Source organism: Lupinus angustifolius, chromosome LG01 (genome assembly GCF_001865875.1).
Source record: "Lupinus angustifolius cultivar Tanjil chromosome LG01, LupAngTanjil_v1.0, whole genome shotgun sequence".
Classification (NCBI taxonomy): Eukaryota; Viridiplantae; Streptophyta; class Magnoliopsida; order Fabales; family Fabaceae; genus Lupinus; species Lupinus angustifolius.
The window spans coordinates 2,070,457-2,084,296 of NC_032009.1; the positions used below are offsets into that span (position 1 = coordinate 2,070,457).

Consider the following 13,840-nt stretch of genomic DNA (forward strand, 5'->3'; position numbering starts at 1 on the left):
AAACAAATATTTCAACATATCTCATAATTTACAAGTGCTTCCATTCATTCTATTATATTTAAGAAACCAACTCGCAAATAGAACTTAAAACTCGCAAATAGAACTTAAAACTCGCAAATAGAACCTAAAACAACACCTATTATTTTCCTCCTCTCTCTGCATGAGAAGGGGAAGAATGAGAAGATGATGAAGTTGCTAAGACCAAGTTCCCTTCACTCCAGGCTCTCCTCATAGAATATGAGACATTGTTACACTTTGGAAACTTGTGAGTGCAGTTATTAGGTGACTTGTTATGGAGTGCACAACCGCAGTTCCGGTGGTAAGGTCGCCGCTCCACATGGTTGTCGTAGTTGGATATGCAACCTGAATAAACCCACCGGAATAACCCATCTCCGGCAGCCCCTGTGACCATGTCTCTTTCTCTCTCTCTGTTTTTCTAAGGGATGGTATGTGACTATGTGTGTATTTAGGTTTATATATTTATAAAGGTTTAGGCATTGACCAAACAAAAATGAATTGCATTTATATTTGATATGACATCAAGTCTTCTCATCAGACTCATATCCATTAAACAACCAAAATTGTTACCTTTTCTGTTAACAATGTATATATAGAATAAAAATATCCAAGACCATAATAGAGAGAAGTGTTGTAAAAAAAACAATTTTTTTATCTATAAAAGCACTTATATACTTGTATCTTTTGTGATAAGAAAATTTTATCCTTAAAACTAAAGGAAAAACAGTACTCTTCCCTCTATTAATAGAGAGAAGTTTGAACCAAAAATATTTATTATATTATTTAATTTTTGGATATGAGGTAGACTAAAATTGTCCATAAAATATTTTAATATAATGTAAATAAAATAACATATATTCAAATTTAATTGACTAAATTAGATAAACAACTTGATGGATATTTTTTAAAATAGAAATTATCTATGTCAAAATAATTCTACCTCTCTATTTTTAACTAATCAAATACTATCATGTGTGATATTGTTAACTTATAAATTAATTTAATATTTATTTGATTCACATTTGTCAAAATCATATTAGTAACAATGAGTTATACCTAGAGAAATGAAATAAAAGATCTCAATTATACTCTCTCTTCTAAAATTAAAATATGCACATTTTATTATGAGTAATAATGACAAATTTAATTGTGGAGATATAGAAAATTGAAATATGCACAATTGATAATTAAATTATTTATAGCAACAAAATTGTGAATCAGTAGTAACATAGTTTTCTTTTATCTTTCCTTAACCGATACAATGTTGCATAGCTAATTTTCATGTCCGCGCCTGATCACAACACGTTCCAACCCTTTCTAGTGTTTTCTTCTTCTATCCTTCTCTTGTTTAACCTTGTAAATCTCCCTATACACTAGACAACAACATTACATGGCTAATAATAAATCAAATTTAAACATTAGAAGCCACATTAACGAATTTGGTTGTGGGTAACTGGCACATCCACATTTTATTGAACAGTTGTGGGAACCGTGTCTTCTGGGCCAGTCCATGGACTACACATAATGTTAGGCCATCCATGCGTGTGATTTTAATGTAGCTAGCACGAGCTTGTTTGGAAGTTTGATTTTGGAGGGGAAGAAAGGGAAACGAAACGGAAGGCTTGAGAGTCATCTCACAAGTGTGTTTCATGACTCTCAAGCCTTGTCTTTCTCTTCCTTCCCCTCCAAAATCTAACTCTCGAACAAACCCTAAAAGTTATTAGAAATGAAATGAACCCCAAACAAATGGAGTGAGAGTAGTCTCCATTAGTGAGAGAGAAATACAATGAAATATAAAAAGAAAAACAATATACATTTATATTTGTGTCATTTTTATTTAAAGTGTGATTATATTTTTATCCTTAAAATTTAAAGGAAATAATCACTTACATCTTCATTACTATAGAAGAGTCTTGTGTTATTCACGAGAAAGTATTAGGTCAACCATATTAAATACACCTTACTTTGCTTCCCAAATAAAATAATATTCATTTTTTTGACCTTTGTATCTTGGTTAACTAAAAATACATCTAATCTCTTTTTATTTTTCTTGGTGCACCAACATGGAATTATGGATGGTTCCATAAGCAATGTTTGTTTTCATTCTATATGTACGTAGTTGTGCTTTAGTTCTATACTATTAGGGCGTTGGTTGCACTTTCTATAAGGTATTTGAGTCCTTTATAATTTGAATAAAAATATGTTATCTCAAACAATGTCTCAAATTAAATATGTGAAGATGGTCAGTATTACATTGTCATATACTTAATTCCTACTTTAATTGGTTTTGTATGCAAGTTCAATGAAACATCATGTGATGAGGAATAATGGTATATACAAGTTAGATTTTTCAAAGGCAACTGTTTTTGTCCGGCCTTTTTTAGGATGGGATCACCTATTTCCATTCATGTTTTATTTGGTATCCTCATCCAATCAAAATTTTTTATTTAATTAAAAATAAGAATTATAATATCAGAAATTAATATTTGTATATTTTCTATGAAGCTTGATTGGTTTGGTACTAAGTCTTTTCAATAATGATTTTTTTATATACAAAACTCTAATTTTGATTGGTCCTACTGCAACTAGAACTATCACAAAATCACAATATATATAAGTAGTGTATATCTATACTCAACCTTGATATTTGATTTGAAGTTTTATGTCCGCAACTCTAACTCTTTGGGACTCAAATTTTTCTTATGCCTAGATTTAATTTTACATTATCTTTTTTTTACTTTATTCATTCCGTATTTTTTGTCATGTTGTGATTTTTTTCAAAACTATTCTTATCTTAAGGTCTGGTGAACTTTTTTTCCAATTCTATCACCATTTGGTACTAATTATGTTAATAGTATCTTTTTTATTAATTAATTCTATCTTTTTCTTTTATCTTTGTCAAAATATATTATTATTTAATGATTTCTTAATTTGTGTATATTAACCCTAAAATTGGTGAGGGTATTTTTTTGGGATGAAATTAAGGATGGCGGAAAAGTGTGACCGTTTTTCATCCATCGTTCCTTTATTTGATGATAAAGATTCATTCTTTATGCAATTGAAGATTTCATCAATGTGAGTATGCTTATAACTTAAATAGTATCACTTATAACTCGAGTAGTACACTACTTATTTTATGGTTAAAGAATTAATTACTTTTATATATATTATTACTACTTTAAACAAATGTTGTTTTTAAGATTTTGAACTTTTGACCTAATAATCTATCACGAATAAACCAACAACTTACTAGTATATTTATCTTATTATAATATATTTTAGAATACCCATAACAATTTGCCCTCTAGGTGTATCGGCCAAATATTTGAAATAATAAATGCTAATATGACAAATGTCATCATACTCATAAATGAGGAATATGTGAGTTGATACAACCACATCAATTCTCAATTCATGAAAACTATTAGATACCAAGAAAATGAAGTAATTAAAGACATCGTATCAAAAAAAATAAATCCTTTAATGCTTTGGTTAATCTATCGTTATTGAAAACATGTCTTTCAAAATTCAATTTAAACATGTCTTTGTTTTGGATTAAATCATTGGGAGGAAAGGACAACTTCACATAAGAAAAAACATCATCATTCAACTGTTTGATTCTCGTTTTCAGTCATAATTAAACTATGTGTAATATGTGTATACATTTAATATCTCACACTTTGTATCACTCCATGTGATAATTAAATTATTTATAGCAACAAAATTGTGAATCAGTAGTAACATAGTTTTCTTTTATCTTTCCTTAACCGATACAATGTTGCATAGCTAATTTTCATGTCCGCGCCTGATCACAACACGTTCCAACCCTTTCTAGTGTTTTCTTCTTCTATCCTTCTCTTGTTTAACCTTGTAAATCTCCCTATACACTAGACAACAACATTACATGGCTAATAATAAATCAAATTTAAACATTAGAAGCCACATTAACGAATTTGGTTGTGGGTAACTGGCACATCCACATTTTATTGAACAGTTGTGGGAACCGTGTCTTCTGGGCCAGTCCATGGACTACACATAATGTTAGGCCATCCATGCGTGTGATTTTAATGTAGCTAGCACGAGCTTGTTTGGAAGTTTGATTTTGGAGGGGAAGAAAGGGAAACGAAACGGAAGGCTTGAGAGTCATCTCACAAGTGTGTTTCATGACTCTCAAGCCTTGTCTTTCTCTTCCTTCCCCTCCAAAATCTAACTCTCGAACAAACCCTAAAAGTTATTAGAAATGAAATGAACCCCAAACAAATGGAGTGAGAGTAGTCTCCATTAGTGAGAGAGAAATACAATGAAATATAAAAAGAAAAACAATATACATTTATATTTGTGTCATTTTTATTTAAAGTGTGATTATATTTTTATCCTTAAAATTTAAAGGAAATAATCACTTACATCTTCATTACTATAGAAGAGTCTTGTGTTATTCACGAGAAAGTATTAGGTCAACCATATTAAATACACCTTACTTTGCTTCCCAAATAAAATAATATTCATTTTTTTGACCTTTGTATCTTGGTTAACTAAAAATACATCTAATCTCTTTTTATTTTTCTTGGTGCACCAACATGGAATTATGGATGGTTCCATAAGCAATGTTTGTTTTCATTCTATATGTACGTAGTTGTGCTTTAGTTCTATACTATTAGGGCGTTGGTTGCACTTTCTATAAGGTATTTGAGTCCTTTATAATTTGAATAAAAATATGTTATCTCAAACAATGTCTCAAATTAAATATGTGAAGATGGTCAGTATTACATTGTCATATACTTAATTCCTACTTTAATTGGTTTTGTATGCAAGTTCAATGAAACATCATGTGATGAGGAATAATGGTATATACAAGTTAGATTTTTCAAAGGCAACTGTTTTTGTCCGGCCTTTTTTAGGATGGGATCACCTATTTCCATTCATGTTTTATTTGGTATCCTCATCCAATCAAAATTTTTTATTTAATTAAAAATAAGAATTATAATATCAGAAATTAATATTTGTATATTTTCTATGAAGCTTGATTGGTTTGGTACTAAGTCTTTTCAATAATGATTTTTTTATATACAAAACTCTAATTTTGATTGGTCCTACTGCAACTAGAACTATCACAAAATCACAATATATATAAGTAGTGTATATCTATACTCAACCTTGATATTTGATTTGAAGTTTTATGTCCGCAACTCTAACTCTTTGGGACTCAAATTTTTCTTATGCCTAGATTTAATTTTACATTATCTTTTTTTTACTTTATTCATTCCGTATTTTTTGTCATGTTGTGATTTTTTTCAAAACTATTCTTATCTTAAGGTCTGGTGAACTTTTTTTCCAATTCTATCACCATTTGGTACTAATTATGTTAATAGTATCTTTTTTATTAATTAATTCTATCTTTTTCTTTTATCTTTGTCAAAATATATTATTATTTAATGATTTCTTAATTTGTGTATATTAACCCTAAAATTGGTGAGGGTATTTTTTTGGGATGAAATTAAGGATGGCGGAAAAGTGTGACCGTTTTTCATCCATCGTTCCTTTATTTGATGATAAAGATTCATTCTTTATGCAATTGAAGATTTCATCAATGTGAGTATGCTTATAACTTAAATAGTATCACTTATAACTCGAGTAGTACACTACTTATTTTATGGTTAAAGAATTAATTACTTTTATATATATTATTACTACTTTAAACAAATGTTGTTTTTAAGATTTTGAACTTTTGACCTAATAATCTATCACGAATAAACCAACAACTTACTAGTATATTTATCTTATTATAATATATTTTAGAATACCCATAACAATTTGCCCTCTAGGTGTATCGGCCAAATATTTGAAATAATAAATGCTAATATGACAAATGTCATCATACTCATAAATGAGGAATATGTGAGTTGATACAACCACATCAATTCTCAATTCATGAAAACTATTAGATACCAAGAAAATGAAGTAATTAAAGACATCGTATCAAAAAAAATAAATCCTTTAATGCTTTGGTTAATCTATCGTTATTGAAAACATGTCTTTCAAAATTCAATTTAAACATGTCTTTGTTTTGGATTAAATCATTGGGAGGAAAGGACAACTTCACATAAGAAAAAACATCATCATTCAACTGTTTGATTCTCGTTTTCAGTCATAATTAAACTATGTGTAATATGTGTATACATTTAATATCTCACACTTTGTATCACTCCATGTGACATGAGTTTATGATTGGTCAGAAAAAATATATTTAAATTAAAATTTAATTATTAAATATTTTTCTAAGCAACACATGGAATGACACAAAATGTGGGACAACAAATGTGCTCTAGTTTCATATCGTTGATGGGAATATGCTGTGTGTGATACATTAAACTCAACAAACAGCAAAAACTAGAAGATTCCTTGTATGAGGTTAATTGCGGTAATGTAGTGTTTTATCAACATGTCTATAAAGTAATAATACATTGCTCAATCAAAGGGGTTGGATCTAAACTATTTCCCCTTTATCATTATGGAAGCAACATCCCACTAGTCAAATTGACAACATGGGTGTCACGTTTATCCTAAGGCACAATAAGATTTAAGGGCTATGGATTTTATTTTCCATATATTCTATTATTAAACACTCAAGATTATATATATTTTTATAGACAAATAAATGAGAAAAAAACCAAAATCAAACAGAAGATTAATTAAAATAATTATTAAGTTACCAAACAGACGATTAATATTATAAGATCACACTAGATCTTGTCATAATAAATCAAATATCAAATGTTCGAGTATTCGATCCACGAACATAAAATTGAAGGGTATTAAGGTAATTGGAAGGAACATGACTATGATAATAACAGTAAAGACAAGGTCTGATACGAGAAGGAGCCATATAAACGTGCATGCACTCTTCGTCTTCATTACTTCATTTACCCTTTTTCTTTTCCCTTCTCATTATTTCAGATTCCCACACCTTCTTTGAATATTTCGTTTCATGTGTTTCAACTAACTCAATTTCCACTCAGATATTCCTTCTCCGAGGTTAGTAATATTCACATCAATCCCTCTTTTTAATTGATTGTTCATTGCTTATTTATATTTGCATTTTCTCTGTTCAACTGTCTACTGTTATCTACGTTCTGCATCTGCGTATGTATCCACTCTAAACTTAGAAACATGACATAAATTTTGATTTTTTTTGTTTTATTGACATTTCCCTATCTGGGTCTTTCAGATCTGATACGAATTCCCCATGATTTGTCCAAAAATGGAGTCTTTTCATCAATTTAGATTCTGGGTATTGGCTTTCTGCTTCATAACATTTCAATCGTGTAATGGGTTCTACCTCCCTGGTAGTTACCCTCACAATTATGCTGTTGGCGATGATTTGTGGGTAAAGGTGAATTCTCTGACATCAATTGATACAGAGATTCCCTTTAGTTATTACAGTTTACCATTTTGCCAGCCTGAGGGTGGTATCAAGGACAGTGCTGAGAATCTCGGTGAGCTTCTTATGGGAGATCGGATCGAGAATTCGCCTTACAGGTTTAAGATGTACACCAATGAGTCTGATGTTCTATTGTGTCGTATCGATAAGTTGTCCGCGGATCAGTTCAAGATCTTGGCGAAGAGGATTGATGAGATGTATCAGGTTAATCTCATTCTTGATAATCTGCCTGCCATTCGGTTTACTAAGAAAGATGATTACTTTTTGAGATGGACTGGTTACCCTGTTGGTATCAAGGTTCAGGATGCGTATTATATGTTTAATCACTTGAAGTTTAATGTACTTGTCCATAAATATGAGGAGACAAATGTGGCTCGTGTTATGGGTACCGGTGATGCAGCTGAGATGATTCCACCAATCAGTAAGGAGGGATCTGAGAAGCCTGGATGGATGGTTGTTGGGTTTGAGGTGATACCTTGCAGTATTATGCATAATGCTGATTCGATTAAAGACTCGAAAATGTATAGCAAATACCCATCACCTATCAAATGTGATCCTTCTACTGTGGCCATGCCCATCAAGGAAGGCCAGCCCCTCGCCTTTACCTATGAGGTTACTTTTGAGGAGAGTGACATCAAGTGGCCATCTAGATGGGATGCCTACTTGAAAATGGAGGGAGCCAAAGTCCATTGGTTCTCTATCCTCAATTCACTTATGGTGATCACTTTCCTTGCTGGTATTGTTCTTGTCATTTTCCTGAGGACTGTTAGGAGGGATCTGACACGGTATGAGGAGCTTGACAAGGAGGCTCAAGCGCAGATGACTGAGGAGTTATCTGGCTGGAAGCTTGTTGTGGGGGATGTTTTCCGTGCCCCATCGAATCCTTCTTTGTTGTGCATAATGGTTGGCAATGGAGTTCAGCTTCTTGGGATGGCTGTGGTGACGATATTGTTTGCTGCACTTGGATTCATGTCACCAGCCTCTCGTGGAACACTTATCACGGGTATGCTATTTATCTATTTGATACTTGGTATTGCTGCTGGTTATGCTGCAGTTCGGCTATGGAGGACAATCGGCTGCGGCGATCAAAAGGGCTGGGCTTCGGTCGCATGGAAGGCTGCTTGTTTCTTCCCTGGTATCGCCTTTTTGATCCTCACAACCTTGAACTTTCTATTGTGGGGAAGTCACAGCACAGGAGCCATTCCATTTTCACTCTTCGTCATACTAATTTTGCTTTGGTTCTGCATTTCTGTCCCACTTACCCTTGCTGGTGGATACTTTGGAGCTAAGGCTCCTCACCTCGAGTATCCAGTTCGAACCAATCAAATTCCTAGAGAAATTCCTCAGCAGAGATACCCATCATGGCTCTTAGTTCTTGGTGCTGGCACCCTTCCATTTGGTACATTGTTTATCGAGCTATTCTTTATCATGTCAAGCATTTGGATGGGTCGTGTTTACTATGTCTTCGGTTTTCTCTTCATTGTTATGATCCTTCTCGTGGTGGTCTGTGCTGAAGTATCTCTAGTTCTAACCTACATGCACCTCTGTGTCGAGGACTGGAGATGGTGGTGGAAATCATTTTTCGCCTCGGGTTCCGTTGCCATATACATCTTTTTGTACTCAGTAAATTATCTTGTGTTTGATCTCAAGAGTCTGAGTGGGCCTGTATCTGCAACTCTTTACTTAGGATATTCACTCTTCATGGTTCTGGCTATCATGTTGGCTACTGGAACAGTTGGATTCCTCTCTTCATTCTGGTTTGTGTATTACTTGTTCTCTTCTGTCAAGTTGGATTGAAGACTAAACACTGTGAAACATATAAGCAGTTCTACAGAGAACAATTTTTATGAAGAGGACCCTCATGGATATGTTCAATTTATGTGACTTATTTTCACCTCATTTTACTAGGGAACGTATTAAATTTTATAGCAAAATAATGTTATCCATTTTTGCTTAATTCATCCTTAGTTATAATACCATTGCATGTTAAGTTTCTTGGTATTCTGAATTATTGATGCTGAGAATGTAATTCAGATCTTCATGGCCTTCACATGCAAATAGTTCAATTTCATTTTATTCATGCGGTTGTTTTATTATATGATGTTTTCATACAAGTAATTAATAGTTTATTACTTGCGAGGATTGTTTTTTGCACTAATGTAACTGTTTAAATTAAAAAGTTTGAGTTATTATTTATTATCATTCTCCTAAAATTATCAGCATAACATAAATTATTTATTTGTAGAAGTGATGTAGTAGATAGTGAGAATATTGTCACGGGATTTATGGTAATAATAATGTAGTCGGTCAAGCATTCAATAAATTGCATCACTTAATCAATTTTTTCTATAATGAGAAAAGGGTAAAAGAGAATAACTTAATGTTAGTGCTTCAAAATTCAAATTAATATTGACTTTTGTTATAACATTATAATGGCATCCGATTTAAGTAGACTAAGAATGGGTACTAAACATTTATCTTCATCTTATTTTGGACTAAATAAAACAAAACACAATAAAGGAAGGAAACTCTTTGAGAAAAATTAGAGGAACTAATGATGTTTGACATAGAGTTCCAAGATATAGGTTAAGCAAACACAATAAAGCAAATCAACAAAATATTGGTGGTAAGGTTTTACCGGATTTCCTAATATATATTAGACATCTAAATGTTTGATTTGATTACTGAAAGCGACATGAGAGGAAACAGCTGATTTATAAAGATTTTTCAGTAAAATACAATAAAAAGATAACGATTCTGCGAAAATTATGAACCATCAAAGCAATAGTGTTATGTTTTAATTAGAAATCTAATTTTACTCATACCCAAGTATATTGTGTACAAGAAGAAGATGAAATCACAAGCTATATACATATATTCATGCAATTAGGAATATGATCTTGTGAATTATAACTAAGGAGTATCATTAGGTTTACAATCTATATATCATTTTTTTAGAATGCCAAGAGGATATTTCTTTTAAAAAAACAATAGTTAACTTTGATCTATCCATCTCAATCTCAAGGAAGCAACCCACATGCCCCAAGTCAATGGCATGAAAATGCTTAAACAAGTATTGCTTTAAAGCCTCTTATACCTTCTTGTTCATAACCTATAATCACAATATATTCAACGTAATAAACAAGATATATATATATATTAAAATATGGTAATAGCTATGGATAATAAGTGATATCTTCTTGATGGAACAAGAAAGATGAGAAATTAATGAAAAGAAAGAAAAACTTGAAGAAGCAAGAAATGGAAAGAAAAAAGAATCAAAGTCTCCATTGAAATGTGACATCTCTGATTATTGACATTGAATTGAACTAATAAGAAGAGAGTCAACTTATTTATATAAGAGAAAAGATGAAAAAAAAGCTTGTAAAGCAAATAAATAACATAAACCTAACTTGCTAATTCCTAACTTCCTAACCAATAACCATCTTCCAAAAGTAATCTATAATATATTTTTAATACCCCGGTGAGTGATAACTTCCACTCTCCAACTTAAAATTGATTTGAAGCAATAACAACGCTTAACCACCCACGGTAGAAGCTATATCATCAAACGCTTGACTATCCATAGCAAAAGCTATATCTTTGCTTAAGCACTATGGATAGAAGCTACCCATCCAATGCTTAACCATCTATGACAAAAGTTATATTTGAACTTAACCATCACGGACAGAAGCGAACCAACCATTGATGATGAAAGAGAGAGAACGGATGAGAAAATGATCCTAATAAGATGCTTCAATGATGAATAAGAAAGAGAGGTAAATGATGAAGAATAAGAAAAAAATTAATCTTGTATATGATAAATTGATGATGAATGATAATAAATGTTGAATCTTGGAATGATGAAGCCATAATCGGAAGCATTTCCTTGTAAAGGACCTCCTTGAACATAAGCAACCAGGTCTCGGGTGAAGATTAGTGATGGATATTCTTGATGGTTTTGAGGAGTCAACAACGGTGATTGAAGAATATGAAAAAGAAGTTGCACCACTTCAACAAGGTAGTCTATCTACACTACCTTAATTTACGCTATGATCATCACCATCCTTAGCCATAATGCAAGATTCCTCACTTTGATGATTGATACATGATGATGATTCTTTCTTGAATCTTGGAACGATAAAAGCATAAGCGGAAGCGATCGAATAATTACACTTTGATACCATGTTAAAATGGTAGAGCTATGCATGAATCTTGAGAAAACAAGAAACAAAGATCGATAATATTCTCATTAAATGATTGAATTCTCATTACAAAATTGAATGAGTTGAATTACAAAGATTAGGCAAATACTCCTTTATATACAACAACTAAAAACAGAATCTGTTAACTAGATAATCGATTAACTCTTTTGATTAACCGATTATCATACACAAACTAACTAACTGAAACAAATTGAAATACTACTCAGTTAATCGATTAACAACAAATCGATTAACTGTTACTGCAGTGTTAATCGATTAACTGTTACACAGTTAATCCATTAACAATAGTGTTAATCTATTAACTCTGACAAAATTATACATATTCTAAACAATATGTGTTAATTTTATAATGAGTACCTTAAAAAACCAAGTGGTCTTTTTTGTAATAAATTTTATTACACTCAAGTCCAACATAGCTAAATCACCTAAACCAACATGGTGGGTGAATGTTTTAGACCAAACAAAGACTTATGCAATTCACACACAATATTAAACTCTCCTTGAGCAGCAAATACATGAAGTTGTTTCACACAAATCACCATGTAAGAAAGCATTTTAATGTCAAATTAATACAAGGTTCAATGCTTCATGGAAACCATAGATAAAAAGATATTCAATGTCATTTTTGCAACTACAGAGAAGATGTTATTAAAATTTAGACCATATACTTGTTCTACCCTTTTCTCGTAAGATTAGCTTTCAACCAATCGACTTAGTCACTAATGTCCACCTTAACATTATAGGATGGGAATCCTATGTCCCCATTCATGTCCCATTTGGTGTACCAAACCAATGGGAAAGCTCCATTCATTTGAAAAGAAAATTTATAAAAACAAAAATTATTATTTCATGAGCTTTGATTGGTGTGAGACATGGGGACAGAAAAATTATGGGACATGTGATCATTGTCCAACATTATAGACCCATTGAAAACCAACAATAGACTTTCATAATTGAATTTCTAAAATCCATAGGAGGAATAGTTGCATTTAACATAGGACAAGGGTGAGGTAGATACTTACATACAATGACAAACCTATTCACAATGGTAATAGAAATTGAGGGTTTTGAATCACCAAATGATAAGACATGTGTAAGTGTGAAAACTGTGAACTTTGAAGTACTATATGGTAAAACATAGCTAGTGCATGTGGTGAACCACTAGAGCATCATATTGTATCCAACTTTTATGATGATGGTGTATTTTGAAGGTTGAACAACATGAATTTAATATAATTTTGAGGATATTTTAAAGCTAATAACTAAAACCATAACTTGCTTTTGATGTTCATAACTTCAAATTAGAGCTTGGAACTTAGTTTGGATGACTTTTAAGTGTGCATAATTGAATGTGATAATTGGAAGTTTTTCTTTTTGTGAACTTTTTCAATATTTTTTTATTTTTCAATTTCTAAGTTGATGTTGCTAATATTAACATTATTTTTAGACTTTGCTTTTGTTCTAATATTTATGCAAAAAATGCTACAACCCCTAAATTAAGATGCACAACAAGTTGTGTAAAAAGCATAATAAGCCATGCTTGAATGTCAAAATATCTTTGGATATGGTTACATTATAAAATGATAATGACATTCAAGATGAGTTCATTGAAGAGGGTAAGTGAATAACGTGATCTTGAAATTGGAGGAAGAATCTCATGAAACTTTCTTAATTTTTGTGACATGGCAATTGAAAGTTGACGAGAAACATGTGACAAATGATTTTTTACACTCTAGTCATGTCATACAAATTCACCTTGGTTGGCCTTTTACACAATTGATAACAAACTGATTTAAAAAAAAAAGTAAATTTTAAACCTTAAATAAGGGTTTAATAATTTTTCAATATAAAATAATTAAGTTATTAAAAGATTTAAAATAGTATTGTAAAACTTCTTTCAACAAACAATTCCTCAAAAAAGTTTATATGATAATATATTATGAGACTAATTTATGTGAAATAACATAAGGACTTTTAAAAGTTAACAATTACCTATAAAATATAAAAATACACAAAATGGAATCTATTTCATTGGTGCTATTAAAAAATGAGTGAAATATCTTTGCATCATGAAAATTTATATACAGTTAATATATCATCTATCATTCATTTGTATTACTTTTTTTAAAGAATCAATAATGATTAAAAATAAATAATA

General features: G+C 31.3%; 1 protein-coding gene across 2 annotated transcripts; it reads left to right on the forward strand.

The window, feature by feature from the left end:
* On the forward strand, positions 6,881-9,549 carry LOC109346183 (transmembrane 9 superfamily member 11-like). Of its 2 annotated transcripts, none has more exons than XM_019585609.1 (2): positions 6,881-7,054; positions 7,244-9,549. In XM_019585609.1, exon 2 carries the CDS (start codon positions 7,262-7,264, stop codon positions 9,251-9,253), a length of 1,992 nt encoding a protein of 663 aa, XP_019441154.1. In that variant the 5' UTR covers positions 6,881-7,054; positions 7,244-7,261; the 3' UTR covers positions 9,254-9,549. The 2 variants fall into 2 exon arrangements, with proteins under 2 accessions (XP_019441154.1, XP_019441147.1); XM_019585602.1 differs by having other exon boundaries at positions 6,882-7,050.